This window comes from Mizuhopecten yessoensis, unplaced genomic scaffold (assembly GCF_002113885.1).
Source record: "Mizuhopecten yessoensis strain PY_sf001 unplaced genomic scaffold, ASM211388v2 scaffold8989, whole genome shotgun sequence".
Classification (NCBI taxonomy): domain Eukaryota; kingdom Metazoa; phylum Mollusca; class Bivalvia; order Pectinida; family Pectinidae; genus Mizuhopecten; species Mizuhopecten yessoensis.
This window is the reverse complement of record NW_018407823.1, coordinates 483,081-504,900: the sequence shown is the minus strand read 5'-3', so window position 1 is coordinate 504,900 and position 21,820 is coordinate 483,081. Positions and strand designations below refer to the sequence as shown.

General features: G+C 38.1%; 1 protein-coding gene across 1 annotated transcript in view; it reads left to right on the top strand.

Moving 5' to 3' along the window:
• LOC110456964 overlaps positions 1-21,050 on the top strand; it is a 24,691-nt gene extending 3,641 nt beyond the window's left edge. Inside the window, exons 2-11 of the mRNA XM_021508032.1 lie at positions 3,475-3,514; positions 7,287-7,605; positions 8,975-9,682; positions 10,704-10,799; positions 12,597-12,731; positions 14,270-14,320; positions 15,578-15,607; positions 17,221-18,942; positions 19,354-19,464; positions 21,019-21,050. Coding sequence (XP_021363707.1) covers positions 3,497-3,514; positions 7,287-7,605; positions 8,975-9,682; positions 10,704-10,799; positions 12,597-12,731; positions 14,270-14,320; positions 15,578-15,607; positions 17,221-18,942; positions 19,354-19,464; positions 21,019-21,050 — 3,222 coding nt within the window. The 5' untranslated portion in view covers positions 3,475-3,496. The remainder of the gene's footprint in view (positions 1-3,474; positions 3,515-7,286; positions 7,606-8,974; positions 9,683-10,703; positions 10,800-12,596; positions 12,732-14,269; positions 14,321-15,577; positions 15,608-17,220; positions 18,943-19,353; positions 19,465-21,018) is intronic.
• Positions 21,051-21,820: the final 770 nt, after the last annotated feature.

Below are 21,820 nucleotides of genomic sequence, written 5' to 3'. Positions count from 1 at the left end.
GGGGGGGGAGGGGGGGATCTTTCTCAAATTTGATATGAGGGCTCCCCTTGGTCTGTATTTGTGCATGTGTACTTTTGAGACTGATCGTAATAACCAAAATGGCTGACAGGTAGCCATCTTGAATTTTGACCGTGAATGTTTGTTATTGCTAGTTCTCAGGAAGTTCTAGAGGGATCTCAAATGTGTGTAGGTTCCCCTTTGTCTGTAGTTGTGCATATATTCTTATGAGACTGATCGGATAAAAACCTCTTTTATTTTAACAGTAAAGATTTGTTAGTGCTATTTCCCAAGAAATACTGAAGGATTCTTTTTCAATTATATATGAAGGTTATCTACAGCCCTTTATTGTTCATGTTTACTTTTGAGACTGATCAAATAAACTAAATTGCCGAAAAGTTGTCCATCTTTGATTTTTGACATGGAAGGTTTGTTAGCTGATTTTCTCAGGAATAACTTAGGAGGGGTCTTTCTCAAACTTGATATGTAGGTTCCCCTTGATCCCTAGTTGTGCATGTTTTATTTTGAGACTGCATGATCATAAAAACATAATGGCTGAAGGAAGAACTTCACAGATCTTTCTCATATTGCTATGATCGGTTCTATATCTTTCACATTAAGTACTGTACTAGTAAATATGTGAAATGACAAGCTCACTTTGAAGGTTGTTTAGATCGAAAGTTACTTCAAGGTGCATTTACTGTTAACATGACTCGATCAAACAGATTAGAGGAAAGAAGAAAAAAGATCAAACTGGTCTCTCACTGCCCCGCCACAGTAACACACACCGGTCTTGACCACCTGTACTGGTGATAGCTTGGATAGCTCAGTACGGCCGATGTCTCGCCACACTGATAGCTCGGCACCACTACATTGCTAACCTTGATTTATCCCGACCACTCCCTATAACTCACTACAGCAATCCAACAAGCTTTCACGGTGACGTCTTGATTAATCAATGTAGCGGACCCGAAGCAACACGATAGCTTTTAATGTATGATACTGTTAATTGAGCGGTCATAATGGGTAAAAGTCTTATACCCCATCATTGAAAGCTCGCTCTCTAGAATACTTACAACTAACAAGTAATGGTCTGCTCTCAAGTTGCTTCCGACACAGAATGGCCAAGTGACCATGTGCACATTTGGTTGGTTGGTTTACAGGTGTATCGCCTACATGACTCCACCCATGCAGGTTTCGTCTCACTGACGGAGGTCAGTGTTCTGTCGGCGTTGATGCGCGCATTTTTTGACTGGCTTATATAACCATTAGCCCCGCTCCTACCTGTCAATAAATCACTTATGGGTTTTGACTGTGGCTAGGTCAAGGCCAGCTCTACTCAAGCACGTAAATAACATTGAGAATGCACAGAAACATGGCGGTTTACAAATAAAACAACTAGCTCGGTAGTTAACCCGAGTATACATAGTAAAATGTTTTCATGTGTTTTGTGGTTGATGTTTGCACATTTTTAGGTCACCTGAGCTTTGCTCAAGTTACCTATTCTAGTCGCTTTCCGTCCGTCGTGCGTAAACTTTTTACATTTTCAACTTCTTCTCAAGAACCAGAGAATGGATTTTTTTCAAACTTAGTCAGAATCATCCTTGGTAGATGAGGCTGCAAAATTGTAAAATTGGGATTCCTACCCCAACCCCTGGGTCCAGGGCGGGGCCCCAAAGGGAAAATTAACCAATAATTTAAAAAAAGCTTCTTCTCCAGACTCAGAGGTACTGCAGTCATTTTCTCTGCATGGAAAGAAAGATCATCAGGGGCTTTACCTAAATTGTAAATTTCAGGACCCCCAAGCTATCCGTTCTCCTATGAGGAGGGGGTAAAGTTTACTATAGTTTATATAGGGAAATAACACTTTGGGTATATTTTATCCATTTTCAGCAGAAAATTACTCAAACTTAGTCAAAATCATCTTTGGTGAAGGAGAGTATTACTTTGTAAAATTGGGATTCCTGCCCCATCCCAAGGGGCTAGGGCGGTGCCCCAAAGGGAATATTTACCAATATTTTCAAATTCTTATCCTTTGATGACATGACAAGTATTGTATTTCACTTAGTTTACATGCTGATTTCCACATCACATCTAAACAAAAAAATAAAGCTACCAGTACCTATAATATAACTCGGGTGACCGCTAATTATAAGGCCCTTGGGCCTCTTTGTATATTTCATTTTTCGCAACTTTACTGCTATGAGCACATTGGCTGTGAAAATCGACCCGATACTGGCCATGGCTAATGAAGCAAAATCAGAAATGCTACTTTCATGAAAAAAATTAGAAGTGTTGAAATGCAATAATATGGAATATGCTAAAGTAAGCTGCCTATATAAGCTACCTTGTGTTGGATTCACACAACTTGAAATCTCATTGAAGCAGAAATAATTGCCTAATAAAAGAATAGAACGAAATTTGAAAAAAAGAAATGATGCTTCACTTTTTGACCAACCAATGTTTACACCTTTACATGGACTGTCAGTTTGTAATCATTAAATTAAATAACACTATTACATGAAGGGCTGTTACGAGTACCCAAATATTGGTCGGTTTTGATTGGAACCGGGTATGTACCCGTCAAAATAAGAAACTGTCGATCATCGTCCGAATCAACTAACACAAAGAATGAAAAATTGGCGAAATATTAAGTCATGTGTTTTATTTTCTCTCACAAGTGACGTCATGATATCTCATTGTATTGCAACATGTTCACATATGCAACATTGTTTTCATTTCTGACGACGCATATTTTGCCTTTACAGATACATTAATATTGTATTTCATTAACTTCGTGTGTAGTGTGCTTGTCTTGCATCCGGTTGCGTTTGTGCAGTAAATATGTTTACCTGCTGATCAGCGCCGCAGCAAATATTACTGCAATATGTGTTATCTAGCTATTTATATAACAAGCGAGTGCTTATTTATTGTTTTACAGTTAAAAATGAGTCAATTTATACAACAATTGTACTCATGTCAATGGAGCATAGCTCACATATTGTGGATTTTATAATACAGGTATCTCTAATTAGCTCTAATAGAAACCTGTCAATAGCGGTGATGTTTTACAATGTATGTGGGTACAATTTATATGGAGTACCTGTGTATGGGTACAAAATCAAATTTCTTGTACCCAGGGCCGAATTCTGTACGTGTGACAGCCCAAATTAGGTGCCCAGCTCGTTCATTGGTATAAACAAATTTGCCATGAAATCTCCTTGGTTCTGGCCTGGTCAAACCAGAAGGTTATTTATACAGCAAGGGTGTTACCCTGCTGGCTCAATACTGAGTCAAAATTGGGAAATATTGGCAATATAACTTTTAACGAGAAATTTATTTTGGTCCCTCTTTTGGCGGCTTGTTTCAATGTTGACTGAGCTGTGTTAACAAAGGTCAAACAATGCTGTAGTACGATACACATATTGGGATATTTTTAAAAATAAATTTGTTCATCTTTTACTTTTTCTTTAACAGATAACCAATTTCATCAAAGAAAATGGCAGACCAAGCTGATGTGAGTATAGAATCCTCATTTGTAAACAACTTCTTCTGAATGACTAAAAGGTCAAGGAGGAGGATATTGGACAATAACATGCTTGGATGAAGCGCTACTAATTATAAGTTTGTTCAATTGAATGACCTTTAACTTGTATTCAAGGTCACAGGGGTCAAATATCTTAAAACGTTTTTAGCTCGTCTATTCAAAGAAAAGCGGGAATATAGCAGTACACATGGCGTCAGCGTCCCACTTGGTTAAAGTTTTTGGGCAAGCTGTGTTTTGGTGTTTAACTGAAATTTTAATTAATTTTACATTGTAATATGGTTACAGCAATTGCTTGGATGTTCTTAAGTAACAAATTGGACCATATTTGCTCATTATTGGTCCCAAACACTAGTCTTTTGGAATTGGTTCAAGTTTTTGGGCAAATTCCACAGGTTAAAGATTTATGCGTAATTCCACAGGTTAAAGTTTTACGGCAAGTTCAAGTTGTTTTGAAACTACCGGACAAATTTCAACCAAATTTGACTGGAAGCATCCCTATATAGTGGGGATTCATAATTGTACAAATGGTGGGTCTGACCCCCCAGGGGGCTGGGCGGGGCCAAAAGGGGGCAATTTGGCTATACATGTATTGCTTTAAGCCACTTCTTCTGTGGAACTAAGAGATTGTCATCAACCATATTTGATTGGAAGCATTACTAGGTAGTGGGGATTCAAAATTGTACAAATGGTCAGGCTGACCCCCAATGGGGCTGAGGGGCGGGGCCAAAAGGGGTCAATTTGGCTATATTGCTTTAAGTGACTTCTTCGCTGAAACAAAGAGATTGACATCAACCATATTTGACTTGAAGCATCCCTAGGTAGTGAGGATTTAAAATTGTAAAAATGGTGGGGCTGACTCCCCAAGGGGGCTGAGTGGTGGGTCCAAAAGGGGGCAATTTGGCTATATAGCTTTAAGCGACTTCTTCTGTGGAATTAGGAGATGGATATACCATATTTGACTGGAAGCATCCCTAGGTAGCAGAAGCATTCATGGGAAGCGGGGATTCAAAAAACAACTTCTTCTTGAGAACTTTGCACTGGATATTGATCATATTTGGTTGGGAGGTAGGAGTTAAAAATTGTTCAAATGGTGGGGCTGACCCCCAGGCTTATGAGCGGGGCCAAAACGGGCTTTTTTGCTACATTGCTTTAATCAACTTCACTGGATCTGGAACCAAAAGATGGATATTAAGCATCCCTAGGTAGTGCTGTAAAACGATGCACTGGATATAAATCATATTTGGTCAGAAGCATTGATGGGAAGTGGGGATTCAAAAAGAGGTGGATCCCCACTCTATAACCATATATACAGTTTCTGAGTATAAAGAGGTGATATCCCCACCCTATACCCATATATACAGTTTCTGAGTATAAAGTGGCGGATCCCCACCCTATAACCATATATACAGTTACTGAGTATAAAGTGGTGGATCCCCACCCTATAACCATATATTCAGTTTCTGAGTATAAAGAGGTGAGATCCCCACCCTATAACCATGTATACAGTTTCTGAGTATAAAGTGGTGGATCCCCACCCTATAACCATATATACAGTTACTGAGTATAAAGTGGTGGATCCCCACCCTATAACCATACATACAGTTTCTGAGTATAAAGAGGTGGATCCCACTCTATAACCATATATACAGTTTCTGAGTATAAAGTGGCGGATCCCCACCCTATAACCATATATACAGTTACTGAGTATAAAGTGGTGGATCCCCACCCTATAACCATATATGCAGTTTCTGAGTATAAAGTGGTGGATCCCCACCCTATAACCATATATTCAGTTTCTGAGTATAAAGAGGTGAGATCCCCATCCTATAACCATATATACAGTTTCTGAGTATAAAGAGGCGGATCCCCACTCTATAACCATATATACAGTTTCTGAGTATAAAGAGGTGAGATCCCCACCCTATAACCATGTATACAGTTTCTGAGTATAAAGTGGTGGATCCCCACCCTATAACCATATATGCAGTTTCTGAGTATAAAGTGGTGGATCCCCACCCTATAACCATATATTCAGTTTCTGAGTATAAAGAGGTGAGATCCCCACCCTATAGCCATATATACAGTTTCTGAGTATAAAGAGGTCGATCCCCACCCTATAACCATATATACAGTTTGTGAGTATAAAGAGGTGGATCCCCACTCTATACCCATATATACAGTTTCTGAGTATAAAGAGGTGAGATCCCCACCCTATAGCCATATATACAGTTTCTGAGTATAAAGAGGTGAGATCCCCACCCTATAGCCATATATACAGTTTCTGAGTATAAAGAGGTGATATCCCCGCCCTATAACCATATATACAGTTTCTGAGTATAAAGAGTTGGGTCCCCAGCCTATAACCATATATACAGTTTCTGAGTATAAAGTGGCGGATCCCCACCCTATAACCATATATACAGTTACTGAGTATAAAGTGGTGGATCCCCACCCTATAACCATATGTACAGTTTCTGAGTATAAAGAGGTGGATCCCCCCTCTATAACCATATATACAGTTTCTGAGTATAAAGAGGTGATATCCCCACCCTATACCCATATATACAGTTTCTGAGTATAAAGAGGTGAGATCCCCATCCTATAACCATATATACAGTTTCTGAGTATAAAGAGGTGAGATCCCCACCCTATAACCATATATACAGTTTCTGAGTATAAAGAGAAGAATGCACATATGCTTCCAGGATGGCGCCAGGGTCTGCCCTACCCTTGCAAACTTAACCCCTGGGTCATAACTTTGAAACGGTTGAGATCCCCACCCCAAAACTATACAAATGCTGTCATGATATTAGAATTGACCCTGGGGTCTGGCCACAACTCTAGGGACCTAGTTTTGTAGTCCCAGCTCGGAAACAGTTGAGATCCCGACCCTATAGCCACACATAAACTTGCTGGGCATGAATATGTTAAAAGGTTTGGTCTTAGGGGTCGGCCCATTCCCTTCGATCTTATAAGGAGAAGATTTTGCCATGGTTCCTTAGATATCCAGGTGAGCGATACAGGCCCTCTGGCTACCTCCGTTAGGATGAAGTTATTTTGACCAAATTTGAACAGTTGCATCCTATGTGAAAGCGAAATCAATTTGATATAATTAATGGGTTTGAACACCCCGGGGCAGAAGTGGAGGACTGAATAGGGAAAATGGAAAAATAGCTTTAAAATCATTCTTCTTCTGTAAGAATGACAGGAAAATGTCCATATTTGGTCTAAAGCATCAGTAAGGGAAGGCAACCTGATTTTGTAGCAACAGTGGATCTGACCCCCCTGGGGGCAGAGGGGCGGGGCCCAATAGGGGAAACAAAGCAATTTTTTCAAAATCCTCCTTTTCTTGTAGAAATGACAGGATTTTTGTGCAATTGCATATAAATATAACCCCTGACTAACCATGCAATACATGTACACTACCAGCAGCATCTAGCTATTCCAACTTCAATATTGCTTACATTTCCAGGTGAGCGATAAAGGCTCTCTGAGCCTCTTGTTTAACAATAATGTCCAGGGGAGCAATACAGGCTCTTTGGGCCTTTTGTTTTATATATATCTATGTTACCAGTATTGGCCATACTTCTTCAGTTACTTAAATAAAAATGTCTGGTCATGATTATTTAACATTAATATCCAGGTAAGCAATACAGGCTCTTTGGGCCTATTGTTTCCCATACCCATAACTAAAAACAACCTACTGAATACTATCTCTTTTGCTTGTTTGTCATTTCTTTAGACTTCCTCAGCTCACAGTCGGCAGTTGCAGATCAAGAAGCTGCATGCTGACATGGTCCGACGCCTAAGTGGAATATTCAGTCCAAATCTGAACACCTGGCAGAGTATTTTGGTAGAACTAGAGGCCATTATTGATCCTGCAGATTTACTTCTGGATGACATTAAACATTTTGGGCAAATATGTCGGAGTCTGATGTGTAAGGGAACTATTGCTCATGGCTCTTATGATGAACTCCACTGTGCAGTCCGGAATGTTGATGCCCAGGCTGCTAAAATTGTGGAGGAAACTTCTATCAAGATTAAAGCGCTACAGCCTGAAGGTTTGTCTAGATCTCATCCTTATGATATTGTTACTCTTACTGAAATTATGATCAGAAATTAAAATCATGTTTAACACAAAGAATGTACACAAACAATGAAATTTAAACGTCATATTTATTAGCTCACCTGGCCCAAAGGGCCAAGTGAGCTTATGCCGTGGTGCGGCGTCCGTCGTCCGTCTGTCCGGTGTCCGGCGTCAATATTTTACTTTAAACAACTTCTTCTCAATAACCAGAAGGCCCAGGGTACTGATATTGGGCCTGTATCATGCTGGGATAAAGGGCTACCAAGTTTGTTCAAATGAATTACCTTGACCAACTTTCAAGGTCACATAGTTAAATGTACTAAAATCTTCAAACAACTTCTTCTCAATAACTGAAAAGCCCAGGGTACTGATATTTGGCCTGTAGGATGCTGGGATGAAAGGCTACCAAGTTTGTTCAAATGAATGACCTTGACCTACTTTCAAGGTCACAGGGGTCAAATGTCTTAAAATCTTCAAACAACTTCTCAATAACTAAAAGGCCCAGGGTACTGATATTGGGCCTGTAGCATGCTTGGATGAAGGGCTACCAAGTTTGTTCAAATGAATGACTTTGACCCACTTTCAAGGTCACAGGGATAAAATGTCTTAAAATCTGCAAACAACTTTTTCTCAATAACCAAAAGGCCCAGGGTACTGAACAAATTATATTTAACCCACTTTCAACCTTATGTCCTTGTTCGACATTCAGGGTCACAGCCGTCATATGTTTAAATCTTTTAATAGGTTCTTATGAATCAAACACTGATATTCTGCTTGTAGCTTTATTTTAATCCACTTTTAAGATTACAAGTGTGAGATTAATACCAGGTGAGCGATGCAGGCCCATTGGGCCTCTTGTATTTCTGGGATGAAGGGCTATTACTTTTGTTAAAGAAAATACTTTATTCTTCCTTCCAGTTTGAATGAGTAAAATTTGTCTGAAGCCTAAAACAAATTCTTAATGGAGGTGAAGTCAAAATATTTGCTGTGTTTATTACTGGAATGAATGTTCAAATAAATGACCTTGGCATATATAGAAGTAGCGGGGGTCAACTGTGTTAAAATCACCCTAGAACTATGTCTAGTGACATTTGAAAGATACGTTATATGGCCTGTAGCTTGTTGGGTAAGGGACCATCAACTTTGCTCAAGGAACTGCCCGCTGTTCACATTTAAGGTCACTTGGGTCAAATGTGTTAAAATCTCCAATAAACATCTTCATGTAAATGTTGGTATAAACTAATTTACCTAGTTACTATGCAGTGAGGAAATGGAATATTTTTCATTGTTAAGTTAAAGGAACTCTTACATTGACTCAAGTTTGTATCATTCTCTTATAACAGAAACCAACAGCTACACAGGGGAACCAGATAGTAGACATTTAAGCAGAGAAGCAGCATCCTCATATGATGTTCCTCACAATGTTGAATCATCTCACATGAGATCTAAAGTGCATTCTGGTAATCCTCACATGAGCACTGTAACTCACTCAAGTGATAGTATTGTGCAGTCATCAATCCCAAGTCAGGAGCAAATCAACCTAGAAAGAGGCCAACTAGAGGCGATGGAGTATGGTGAGAAAACCACATCACCTAAGATAGCACTGCCAGGGGAAAACACTGACAGCAGGGGATGTCAGACAGGAGACAGGATTCCCCATATTCAAACCATCACAGCTGGTGCTAGTGGTCCTGAAATAAAACATTTTTCTGAAGAGGCTGTAGGTAAAATGGTGTCAGCTTACCTGCAAGGAGAAAATACAGAAGTGACAACGGTGGCAGTCAGCCAAACCCAGGGAGGGGCTACAGGGACAATGGTGCCTGCTCACCCCCAGGAAGGGGCTACAGGGACAATGGTGGCTGCTCACCCCCAGGGAGGGGCTACAGGGACAATGGTGCCTGCTCACCCCCAGGAAGGGGCTACAGGGACAATGGTGCCTGCTCACCCCCAGAGAGGGGCAACAGGGACAATGGTGCCTGCTTACCCCCAGGGAGGGGCTACAGGGGCAATGGTGCCTGCTTACCCCCAGGGAAGTACAACAATGGTGCAAGGTATGTGTATGAAAGAGTTCAATAATATCTATATTACTTATTTACATCACGTCTTGGTTGTATGTTCATTGTGTAATAGGAGAAAGAGAAACGCAGGACCTCCGAACTCTAGACGGGCGCTCTACCAGTTGAGCCACCTGGTCACTGACTATTAACCCAGTCCAGTAATATAACATTCCTCCCTCCTTTTTTTAAGTCATTACCCCTGAAGACATCACTATTTACAACCCTGGTTTGGGTGTCACCCCAAGCAAACACCCTTATGCTATAAACAAGGATTGGCAAGCTTTCCAATTTTATCACAGGAGAAAGAGCAATTTAGTACAGTGGGACTGATCCTACGGACACTTATAATATAATGTTCAACCCAGGTTTTTTGACTCCCTGCAAAGGGTTCTCCTACCTTGAACGAGAAGGGTCAACGGCACCAGTTTGTAGCAGGACAAGGAATAGGGATAAAGATAGTGCCGTCGCTGGGGCTCGAACCCGCGACCCTTGACTCTCCATCCCAATGCTCTACCGCTGAGCTAAAGGGAAATACCCTACAGCTGGCCCTTGTTAGGCCACCTAATCAATGCACATCTTCTACAAACACTAAGCTTATCTTCCAGGTGTGCAGAGAGCGTAAGTGAGTATGGAGGATGTGTTCCGCTACTCATTGTTGTCAACTTTTTAGGCCCCGTTATTTATGAAGGACCCCAGCTATAGTGTTTTTCATGTTCATCCCCTCATGTTCTGTTATGCTCCATGGTGGCACACATTTTGATTCTTAGTTATTGCTCTAGTAACTTCATTTCTGAACAGATTTTGAATTTTGAATTTGTACATAACGTACTAGTCATCGAAACGTCACATAGAAAATCATATTGGTTTTGTAAAAAAGAACTTTTTATAATCCATACTTACCAACCTGAAGAAAATGTTTTGAAGTAACCACAAGTCCTTTGTTTTACATTCAATACCAAACTGTCATGAGTTTTAATGTTCACTCTAATTCATCATTGTTTTTGTTGTCCTTTAGTACAAAAGCAGAAAATAGGCAACGTGAACTTATCATTTAGCGGAGGAGAAGCCAATGTGTTTGGAGATCATAATGCTATCACTATAAACAGACCGGGTGAGTACCAGACTGTAACTCAGTGTGGATATATGTATCTAGGTGTGTGTATGTTATATCTATTATACTGTAAGGTTTTTTTGTCTGATCTGACTGCATTTTTGAGGATGATCCTTAAAATCAGTAATTTGTTGAAACTGTTTCTAGAAATAATAGTACTGAAAGATATTGATTTACTGTGATGGAATAGTTCTGCCATCGACCTTTAACTTGAGAGTTACTTAATTTATGAATATGTCGAAATAACATTTGAATTATGTCGACATATTTTTACATTTTCTGAGATAATTTTGCCGAGATAATTATCACGTAAGTAGGTAACTTTTATCGTGTTAATGCTCAGATGTGACATTGAATTGTTACTTATTTATACAAAACAAAACGAGTAGTTAACCAATCATTTCCCTTTAAATGATCACATGGTGTATTATAAGCTTATACAGTACATTTCACCTAATATCACGTCTGTTCATGTCACTTTTCGGTTATTATCATGTTTTTTTGATGCACCGTTTTTCCTGCTATATAATCAATGCAATTCAATTCTTTTATTATCACCTGATTTTATGTTGATTTCTCTTAATATCACTTTATTTTGGCCACTGTCACAAAAAAAATACAGGTAAATGGTGGTAATGATTCATGATAAATGCCCTGGGGACCTTCTGTCACACCCTGGACGCATTATGTAAACAATGCCTCGGCCTAACAGGGTATTTTTTACACCTGGCTGACTGTTAAACAATAGGTTGACTTACATACTTGTTAACATGATATTCACCTGTGGTTGGGGGTGCTAGGACTGTCTAACATCTGTAAACTTTTTTAATGCCAAGTGTGATGTATTTTTTCAACTAATTATAACATGTGTACTATCTTCGATTACACACTTGCAGCAAATATCTAAGGAAATTAACCTATAAAAAGATGTTACTAGCGAAAGAACAGTATATATATCAAGATATAGGTAAATATTTACCAAGTCTCATGTTTACAATAGAATTTGATGCAGAATACCAGCCAAACACTTGTATGCCTACATCACTACTGCAGTAAACAATCATAATTACAATCGTACTGATCGTCATTTTGCTACTAACTATATGAAATGTAACTTCATACTGAAATGAAATACAAATACTATATTTATTTCTATACTTCTTTACTTATATCTATATTTCAACTAGGGTAAAGAACAAGGCTAGTTACAAAATATCAATCTTCTTCGTAGAGCCACATCACTTAGGCATTTGACTAAGTTCACTTCCAGTTTTGAGGGCTGAAAAACATCAGAAAATATGTATTCTGTTTATGTCATGTTTCTGTTAATATCATGTTTTTCTCTGACAAATGGGAAGTGATATTAAGAGAAATCTACTGTAATAAGGTATATTACAATGATATAGCCTTAATTAAGGTTTCGTATATCAGCAATATAAGTCGCGTGATAATTTCTTAGAGATTGACTTGTTAACTGCTCATTTGCTTTGCATACATAAATGGCAACTCGTTGTCACATCTGAGCATTAACATGAGCGAAAAATATATCGACATTATTGAAACGCTTTTGCGACATATTCATAGATTATGTCCACATAGGTAACTCGCAAGTCGAAAGTCGATGGCAGAAATATATGCCACCATAATTTACAGATGCTTTTCCTTCCAAATTTATTCAAAACCAGAATTTCATAAAAAAAAGGTGAGTCACAATAAAAATTTGGTATTTATAACGATAGGTTGATCTAGGATGTCATCAGTATGAAAAATAATAGCAGTTTCCTTTGAAATTTGTAGATGATGAAGCTAAAGCCTTGATGACAGACGTCAAGGAAATGTTGTCTGAATTCAAACAGACTAGGGACAGACAGAATGTGGACCAGAGGATGCCACAGAAAAAGTCGCAAAAAACATCAGGAACTCAGACCAGTGGTAAGGATATATCTTCTTGATTCCACCGATAGTTCCACTTGTCATATGGACCCCTGTATTCGTGTTTAATTAATAAATAAGTTTAATACAGCTGTATTGACCGACTTGTTTATGAAAGCCAAATGCAGTCTGCTTTAGGTTAAAAAAAATGTAGCTACTAGCAAGTATGTTTAAAGATAAAATTATTTTCAAATCAATTACCGCTGCAGATATCATACACATATATTGCCAGTCATAAATAAAGTTGTTTTTAGCTCATAAGCTTATGGCATGGTCCAGCGACCGTCCAGCTTCAACTTTTTACTTAAAACAACTTCTTCTGAATAACCAAGAGGCCCTGCAGGCTGATGATATTTGGCCAGTATCATGCTGGGATGAAGGGCTACCAAGTTTGTTCAAATGAATGACCTTTGCCCATGTTCAAGGTCAGAGGGGTCAAATATGGTAAAACCAGAAAGCCCAGGATGATGATATTTGGCCAATAACATGCTAGGATGAAGTACTACCAACTTTGTTCAAACGAATGACCTTCGCCCATATTCAAGGTCACAGGGGGATCAAATATGTTTAAACTTTAAAACAATTTCTTCTAAATAACCAAGAGGTCTAGGGTGTTGATATTTGGCCAATAGCATGCTTGGATAAAGGGCTACCAAGTTTGTTCAAATGAATGACCTATACCAATATTCATGGTCACAGGGGTCAAATATGTTGAAATCTTTAAACAACTTCTTCTGAATAACTTAAAGCTTCAGTGAAGGTGATGAAATTTGGCCAGTAGCATGCGGGGATGAAGGGCTACAAAGTTTGTTCAAATGAATGACCTTCGCCCATATTCAAGGTCATCTGGGTAAATTGTCTTGAAACCTTAAACAACTTCTTTTGAATAACCAGAAGGCCCTGGATGATGATATTTGGCCAATAACATGCTAGGATGAAGCACTGTAAACCAAAAGGTCCAGGGTGATGATATTTGGCCAGTAGCATGCTGGGATGAAGGGCTACTAAGTTTGTTCAAATGAATTACCTTTGCCTATATTCAAGGTCACGGAGGTGAAATATGTTGAAATATTTAAACAGCTTCTGAATAACCAAAAGATTCAGGGTGATGATATTTGGCCAGAACCATTTCGGGATGAAGGGATACCAAGTTTATTCAAATGAATGACCTTGACCTACTTTCAAGGTCACAGGGGTCATTCTATATATTCATCTATATTCAAGCTCTTGTTTCTGCGAAGTTATAAGTCACTTTGTGAGTTTGAGTTGTACTTGACTGCTACCAAAATAGCCCCTACCGAAATCATGATTAGAAATTAAAATCGTGTTTAGCACAAAGAATGAACACAAACGATGAAATCTTAACATCATATTTATTTTTGTTGCATACTCAAAAGCTGATCAAGCCTCATTCCACTGTTAGCAGGCTTCAAGCAATATGGATGTAACCTATTTGAACTCGTGCCGGCATGAAAATTAAAAAATACACCCTTCAGTCCCTATATATATATAATTTGTTTTATTCGGTTGACATACAGGACCATCAGAAGCCAAGCGACCCAACACTGGAGACGGAGACCAGACAAGAGGTGTGTTGTGTGAGCATGTCCTAATGTTTATCTGTGTTGATAACATTGATAATACAGTAAAACACGTTAGTACGAACACACTTATTGTGATTTTTTGGGTATTGCAAACTGATGCTGATTCCCAAGCTCTTTTTCCTCTTACTTCTAGGTAATTTCATTATCATAGTGCAAATTTATATAGCCAATTAACGTTTATTTGGAAGCAAATTAGCATTCCCCTCAGGTGAAATTCAGTGGTGTTTTAACACTGCAGTACAAAACCAATTTCCGATCTCGACCTTGAATGTGAGGCCACCGACGGGAAATTGTTAGCTACTGTTTGTATGATAACTTAACACAGAGAGTTGTGTTTTCGATGACAATAGGTGTTGGGTTGTTTATCCAACATAACTTCAAATGCTTTTACGTGATATAATTTGACTAATGAACACAGTGAATTATGTTTCTGATGAAAATCTACATGTTGAGTGGAGACCGAAGCTGCCGAGGTCGAGGTCACCATGTTGGATTTCATCAATATCGACTGTTATTAACTCGAATGAGATGTCTGATATTGAAGTTGTGTACATGTAGGAGGTACTCAAATGTTTCTAACAGTAAGGAAGGGGGAAAGTGGAGGGAGGGAGGGAGAGGAGGTAGATTCCGTCAGTGTTGCTCGAGCGAGTACTTATATTCATGATATACCCTTTTTTCTCTGGGCTCAATTGGAAATTGTGCTTGATAAACGTAATTTCATATAGTGATGTTTTCAAAAATAACAATATACGTTCGTTTTACGTGTAACATGAACTACCTTAATAATGAACTGATTAAGCACGGCCCCTGGGATTTGTTATAACCGTGTTTTACTGTATTTGTTTAAAGTGATTCTGTAAAAAAAAGTGACAGAAAACTTCACTAATTATCAGTGTCCACATTTAAACTCTTCTGTACTAATAATATTGACTAACTAATGTTTAACTGGAGAGAGAATTATGTAATGCGTGTCTGATGTCTATATATTATGTATTGATCCAAGGTTTTTAATCCGATCCTCTATACTATGATTGTCTGTTCTATTTATTTGATGGCTGTACTCTGTCATTTCATTTAGCACTTTAGCTTTCCAACCACTGAGAAAGATATCAATAGACATTTCACGTAGATGATGCGAAAAGGTTAAATCTTAGCAATAAGTAATTTGTTTTCTACTCTATGTCATAATCAACATTTTGTGAATTATCTAAAAACATCACATGGATCCTTTGTATTTTACAGATAGGTATCCTAAGCTAACAGCTATGATAGGTGAGTTTACTGAACGGGGATGGATAAGAAGATCTGACTTGATGAAGGAGAGCTGCAGCATACCGTGTATATCAACCAAACTAATCTTCAGGGACAGCGACTAGTGAAAAGTTCAAATAATACTGTTCAGATGCTGAAGAGCATGTGAAATAATTGAATTTGTATAAAACAATAACTGTTATGTAATCGTCCATCCAAGGTCAAAATCATATTAACTTGATATGTCATGTTGTGATTGTGGCTGATTGATGGAAACAGATTGTGTTTAGTTATTGTTATCATTGTCAAATTATGTTCTAGTGAGACAGGCTATTCATATTCAGCTATGCTAAATCATTCTTCAATAAAATGCAAGAATAAATTGCTCAACCATTTGTCATTTAGGTACCGACATCAGAGATGCAGATGTCCTATAGTAATCACTATGTCTGTCCGTCTGTTTGTCTGTCTACACACTGTCTATCTGACAGCATTCTCATTTGTATAGATTGTCTCAGACTCCAGAAGTCTAAAACTTTATGAAATTTTACATGAAGGTGCATTGTTATAAGTGAGGTAAATAATAATACTCAGATATCATTATATAAGGTGGCTGCCATAGCTTCTGACTGTCTGAGATATTTCAGGCTATTTTTCCTGCTCTGCTGGTCAGATTTTATTCATACCTGTTTGTAAATGTTCCTTTGCAAATATATATTTATATGATGGCTTACTATCCATATTCCAGAATCAAAAGTTACTGCTATGGCATCTGCTTGGCAATTTGGGATATGTGTTATACTTTAAGGCAAACAGCGGGGCCCTTGTTGACATGTCAGTGTTTTAGCATATCTTACTTTGTAAAGATTCAGAAACACCTGGGTAATATTATAAGACTCTTCCATGTCCAGGGGTGTAGGATAGAGAAATTCCACCAGAGAGGTTTTCAAATTTGGTAAAACCTGCGAAATTTAAAAATCCCGAGGGTGGAATTTCCCTATCCTACACCCTTGAGCATGAAAGAGTATTTTTCTTTCATTCCAACCACCAGAATAAGCTCTGAAACCATGAAAATGCGTTTCGACTGGCTACCATTTTGAAAAAAAATCCCCCCCCCCCCCCCCTGAGCTTTTTAGACGAAAACGAATCAGGCAGCCAGATTGAGTTTATCTCATATTTGCAAACCAGGTTTGCGCAGAAAAATTAATCGCATCTTTCTAACCTGTACGGTAAATATATTGTAAAAGGTTTTAATTTCATCACGTTGCTTTTTCCGCATTGCGGCATCGGAGAGTTCCAAATTCGTGCCGTCACGTCATTGTTGAGCAATTGTGACTTCACGTCATGTGAAATGGGTTGTAAGATAGAAATTTCCTACACCCCTTTCCTACCTTGGACAGCTCTATCTTACACACAGGGAAATGAGAGAAAAGTCAATCTTTACCATCAGATAATGTACAATGTCACAACTCACAAGTTCATATATGTTATCAAGATTTGTCTATATTGTAGGTTATCTTTACATTGTTTAACGTTAAAGATGTATTTCCTGAACCCCATTGGAGACTCATAAATGTTGGCTATTTCATTCTAACGTTTGTTTTTACGGGACATGATTTATTTTTTCCTTGCAGAAACAACCACAGCCATGATATTGAAAGAAAAAGACGAATACAAGTTCTTTTCTACCAAAAGTCTCCAGGATGCCTACCATAAACTAATGAAGAACAGCTTGGTGATAATTAAGGGAAATTCTGGAGACGGGAAGACATCCATTGCACTTGAACTTCTCCGTCGGCTGTGCTATAATGAGGAGAGGCAACAATGTCGACAGCCACTAGAACTGCATGATATCAAAGACTTGGATAAGGTGACCCCAAAGTCACAATTAGTTATTTATTTAGATGATATCTTTGGGAAGAATGTTGTGTGTAAACAAGATGTGGAAGAATGGGAGAAAAGAGAAAAATCAATTATTTCAAAATTTTGTGGAAATGAGCACAGAGATGGCAATTTTCTGATCATTGCGATTCGCAGTGGAATTTCAAATTCTTTAAATGCATATTACTTGGAAAAGGTATTCACTAAACAAAACATTGTTGACCTTAACATAGATGCAAAAGAAAAACTGGAATTGTTAAGTTTGTACAAACCAAAAGATAATTTTGTTTCATGGAAAGAAAGTGAAGAGAAGGAAATTGTCAAGTGTGCTCCTGACATTGGGTTTCCACAATGCTGTAGGTTGTTCAGAGATTCACCTATTTTGCAAGCAGAGAGGGTCAATTTTTTTAAAAGACCTTTTCATTTTCTGAAATCTTCATTATCTAAATTGGAAGACGGAAAATGTTATGGTCTGGTGTATCTTTTCCTTAATGGAGGCAAAGTCATGGAAGATGATTTAGACTCTAACAATGAAAATATTGATGAACATTTATTAGAAGCAGCATTTGCTAATGATGTAGTAAAAGTTACCACAACAGCGGAGCTTGTTCACAATAGGTCTAAGGGGAGGAAAATAGAATTTGTGAAGGATTCGTTAGATTGTCTGTTGGGTTGGATGGTGAAAAAGGAGTCTGACCAGGATGTGAAAAAAGAGTCTAATCAAAAACAAAACGTTTGTTACAAATTCAACCATGACTCAATTGAGGAAACTCTGGCCCTTTTGTATGGAAAAAAAACTCCCATTGGCTACATACAGAATTGTCCCAGCAAGTTCCTCAGTTATGTAACTACCTCAAAACCCACTCCAAACAAAGGAGTTATATCATCTGATAATCAGTACAATGTTTTGTATAAACGTTTACTCAGAGAGTTTAAATCTAGATACTCTGACCGAGAAAGTGACTGGTTTTATAGTAAATATCATACTATAGCTTCATTAGATGTTTGGACAGATATTCAGTTTCTGCAAGGATTTATCAGATGGCTTAGTGGTCAGAATGATGACAAAAACTTGTGCCATGTGATAACATTTTGTTTGTTAAATGGAGCATGTTCTGCTGGTTCAGAAGAATGTGCTTTATCCCTCCTGTCGAAGGGTGTGAAACCTGACAAGGAGACACCGTTTTGTGTGGTAAAGGGAGGGAGTGTGAATATATTATGCAAAGTGGAGAGAATTATAGTTAATTCCTTGCATAGAGTTGAGGATGAACAACATAAATGTGAGACATTTGAGGGTCGTGTGGTGCACAGGAATTGTGTGTGTGCTCAGTACGTGTGTCAGTTATTGAGTGAGAGGGAGGAAACAGTGTTACATCGTAGTTGTAAGTTTGGACACATGGAGGTTTGTAAATATCTGTGTGAATCGTACCCAGCACTAACTACAGCTGTAGATAATGACGGGAAAACAGTGTTACATTATAGTTGTAGGGGGGGACACATGGAGGTTTGTAAATATCTGTGTGAGTCGTACCCAGCACTAACTACAGCTGTAGATAATGACAGGAAAACAGTGTTACATTATAGTTGTAGGTTTGGACACATGGAGGCTTGTAAATATCTGTGTGAATCGTACCCAGCACTAACTACAGCTGTAGATAATGACGGGAAAACAGTGTTACATTCTAGTTGTATGTTGGGACACATGGATGTTTGTAAATATCTGTGCGAGTCGTACCCAGCACTAACTACAGCTGTAACTAAGTCAGGGGAAACAGTGTTACATTATAGTTGTATGTATGGACACATGGAGGTTTGTAAATATCTGTGTGAGTCGTACCCAGCACTACCTATAGCTGAAAATAAAAGAAACGGGCAAACAGTGTTACATTCTAGTTGTATGTTGGGACACATGGATGTTTGTAAATATCTGTGCGAGTCGTACCCAGCACTAACTACAGCTGTAACTAAGTCCGGGGAAACAGTGTTACATTATAGTTGTATGTATGGACACATGGAGGTTTGTAAATATCTGTGTGAGTCGTACCCAGCACTACCTATAGCTGAAAATAAAAGAAACGGGCAAACAGTGTTACATTCTAGTTGTATGTTGGGACACATGGATGTTTGTAAATATCTGTGCGAGTCGTACCCAGCACTAACTACAGCTGTAACTAAGTCCGGGGAAACAGTGTTACATTATAGTTGTATGTATGGACACATGGAGGTTTGTAAATATCTGTGTGAGTCGTACCCAGCACTACCTATAGCTGAAAATAAAAGAAACGGGCAAACAGTGTTACATTCTAGTTGTATGTTGGGACACATGGATGTTTGTAAATATCTGTGCGAGTCGTACCCAGCACTAACTACAGCTGTAGATCATGACGGGGAAACAGTGTTACATTATAGTTGTAGGGGGGGAGACATGGAGGTTTGTAAATATCTGTGCGAGTCGTACCCAGCACTAACTATAGCTGTAGATAATGACAGGAAAACAGTGTTACATTCTAGTTGTATTTTGGGACACATGGAGGTTTGTAAATATCTGTGTGAGTCGTACCCAGCACTAACTATAGCTGTAGATAATGACGGGTGGACAGTGTTACATTATAGTTGTAGGGAGGGACGCATGGAGATTTGTAAATATCTGTGCGAGTCGTACCAAGCACTAACTACAGCTGTAAATACTGACGGGAAAACAGTGTTACATGTTAGTTGTGAGGGGGGACACATGGATGTTTGTAAATATCTTTGTGAGTCGTACCCAGCACTAACTACAGCTGTAACTAATACCGGGTATCATTGTCTACACTATATAGCTATGTTTACATCAGATGTAGATCTGTTCACTGAGTGTGAAACTCATGTAAAACAGTACCTAGAATCTACAGTAGGTAAGTATGACATCACAGCCATACTAACCAATCAGGGAGAATCTGTTTTAGACTTTGCAAAGGAACGGACAGAGAGACGGGGGACAGTAAAAATGGCTTTGTATGAATATCTTGTCCAATTGTTTGGTCAACAAAAACACTAAATATTCACTCATTTCTCTATGTTATGTACATTCACATGTGTAACATGACACAAAACAGGGTTAATTTTTATGAAATCTTTTAATCACTTTTCAATGTTCACATAAAATAAAACCAAACAAGGTTTTTTTCGATTTTTTTTTCAAAATTCATTCTCGAGTCACGTTTTTCTCGAAACAATTGAAAAATATTCCTCTTTTGCTTTATCTGTTGATGTTTCAAATTCAACGAGACTTGAAAACAAATCCATACATTACAACCATCAGTTTTGGATCTGTTTGCCACTTTCCAGTATTTTTAATTTTCATGTTTCAAAATAAAACAAAAACAAAACTTTATTTTACCAATTCCTCTTGGAAATCAATGAAATGTATTTGTTAGGAAAGTGTTAAAAATCTAATCAAATTATATTTTGAAGTTGTTTTTTAATTAAGAATGAATAAAAACTACAATTTACAACATCAATTATGTGAAGATAATCCAATGAGTATATGAATTTGAAAATTACCTCTTCAGATCCTCAAATGAGTAGACTTGAGCAGGGTTGAGGAAGCTGCCTGCAAGCCTGAGCAACATGTTGTTAAAATATCGGGAAACTGTAAATAATCAACACATGTAGACAACTCAATACAAAAATTGCATTGCTCCAGATGTCGAGAGGTGTTTCAGAACCTTTTTTAATATCATTAAATTAAAAACAGATACCAAATTAAGTATGAAAGTCTTTTCATGGGCACGAGCCAGCTTCGGGCTTGTCACTGAAAGTCTCTGAATAGATACCTGACAGATATAAAATGCATAAGAAGAATGTTTAAATGTTGAGTGGGTGTAAATATATATATCCCAACTTCACCAAACTGGTCAAAAATGTTGTCTAGAGAACTGCAAAAAAGTAAAACAAAAAAAAGACTTTTTTCCAGCATGGTTTATTTAATATCTAATGGTCATTTTTGCTATGTATATCTCACATTTTTAAAAGTTTGACGTAGAAATTGTTACAAAACTGTCAACACTTCATTTGGATATTTTTTTCATACAACAAGAGATCCAGTTGGCTCACTCCCCATAGTGATATATTTTTTTCCCATGGGAATTTACAGGGTACATATACATGTATATATAGGTAAATAAAGTTTTTCGGGCTATTTAACTAATAGATACCCACCGCATACGTCCTGCATGGGTCTTGGACATGACATAGTTATTGTATATATATAATACAGCTTAATTTTTAACAATTCCCAAACAGTACGCAGGAAGCCTGTGTATGACCCATAGGGGTATATTATATATTGGGCACTCGCCCATTGCAAAACCG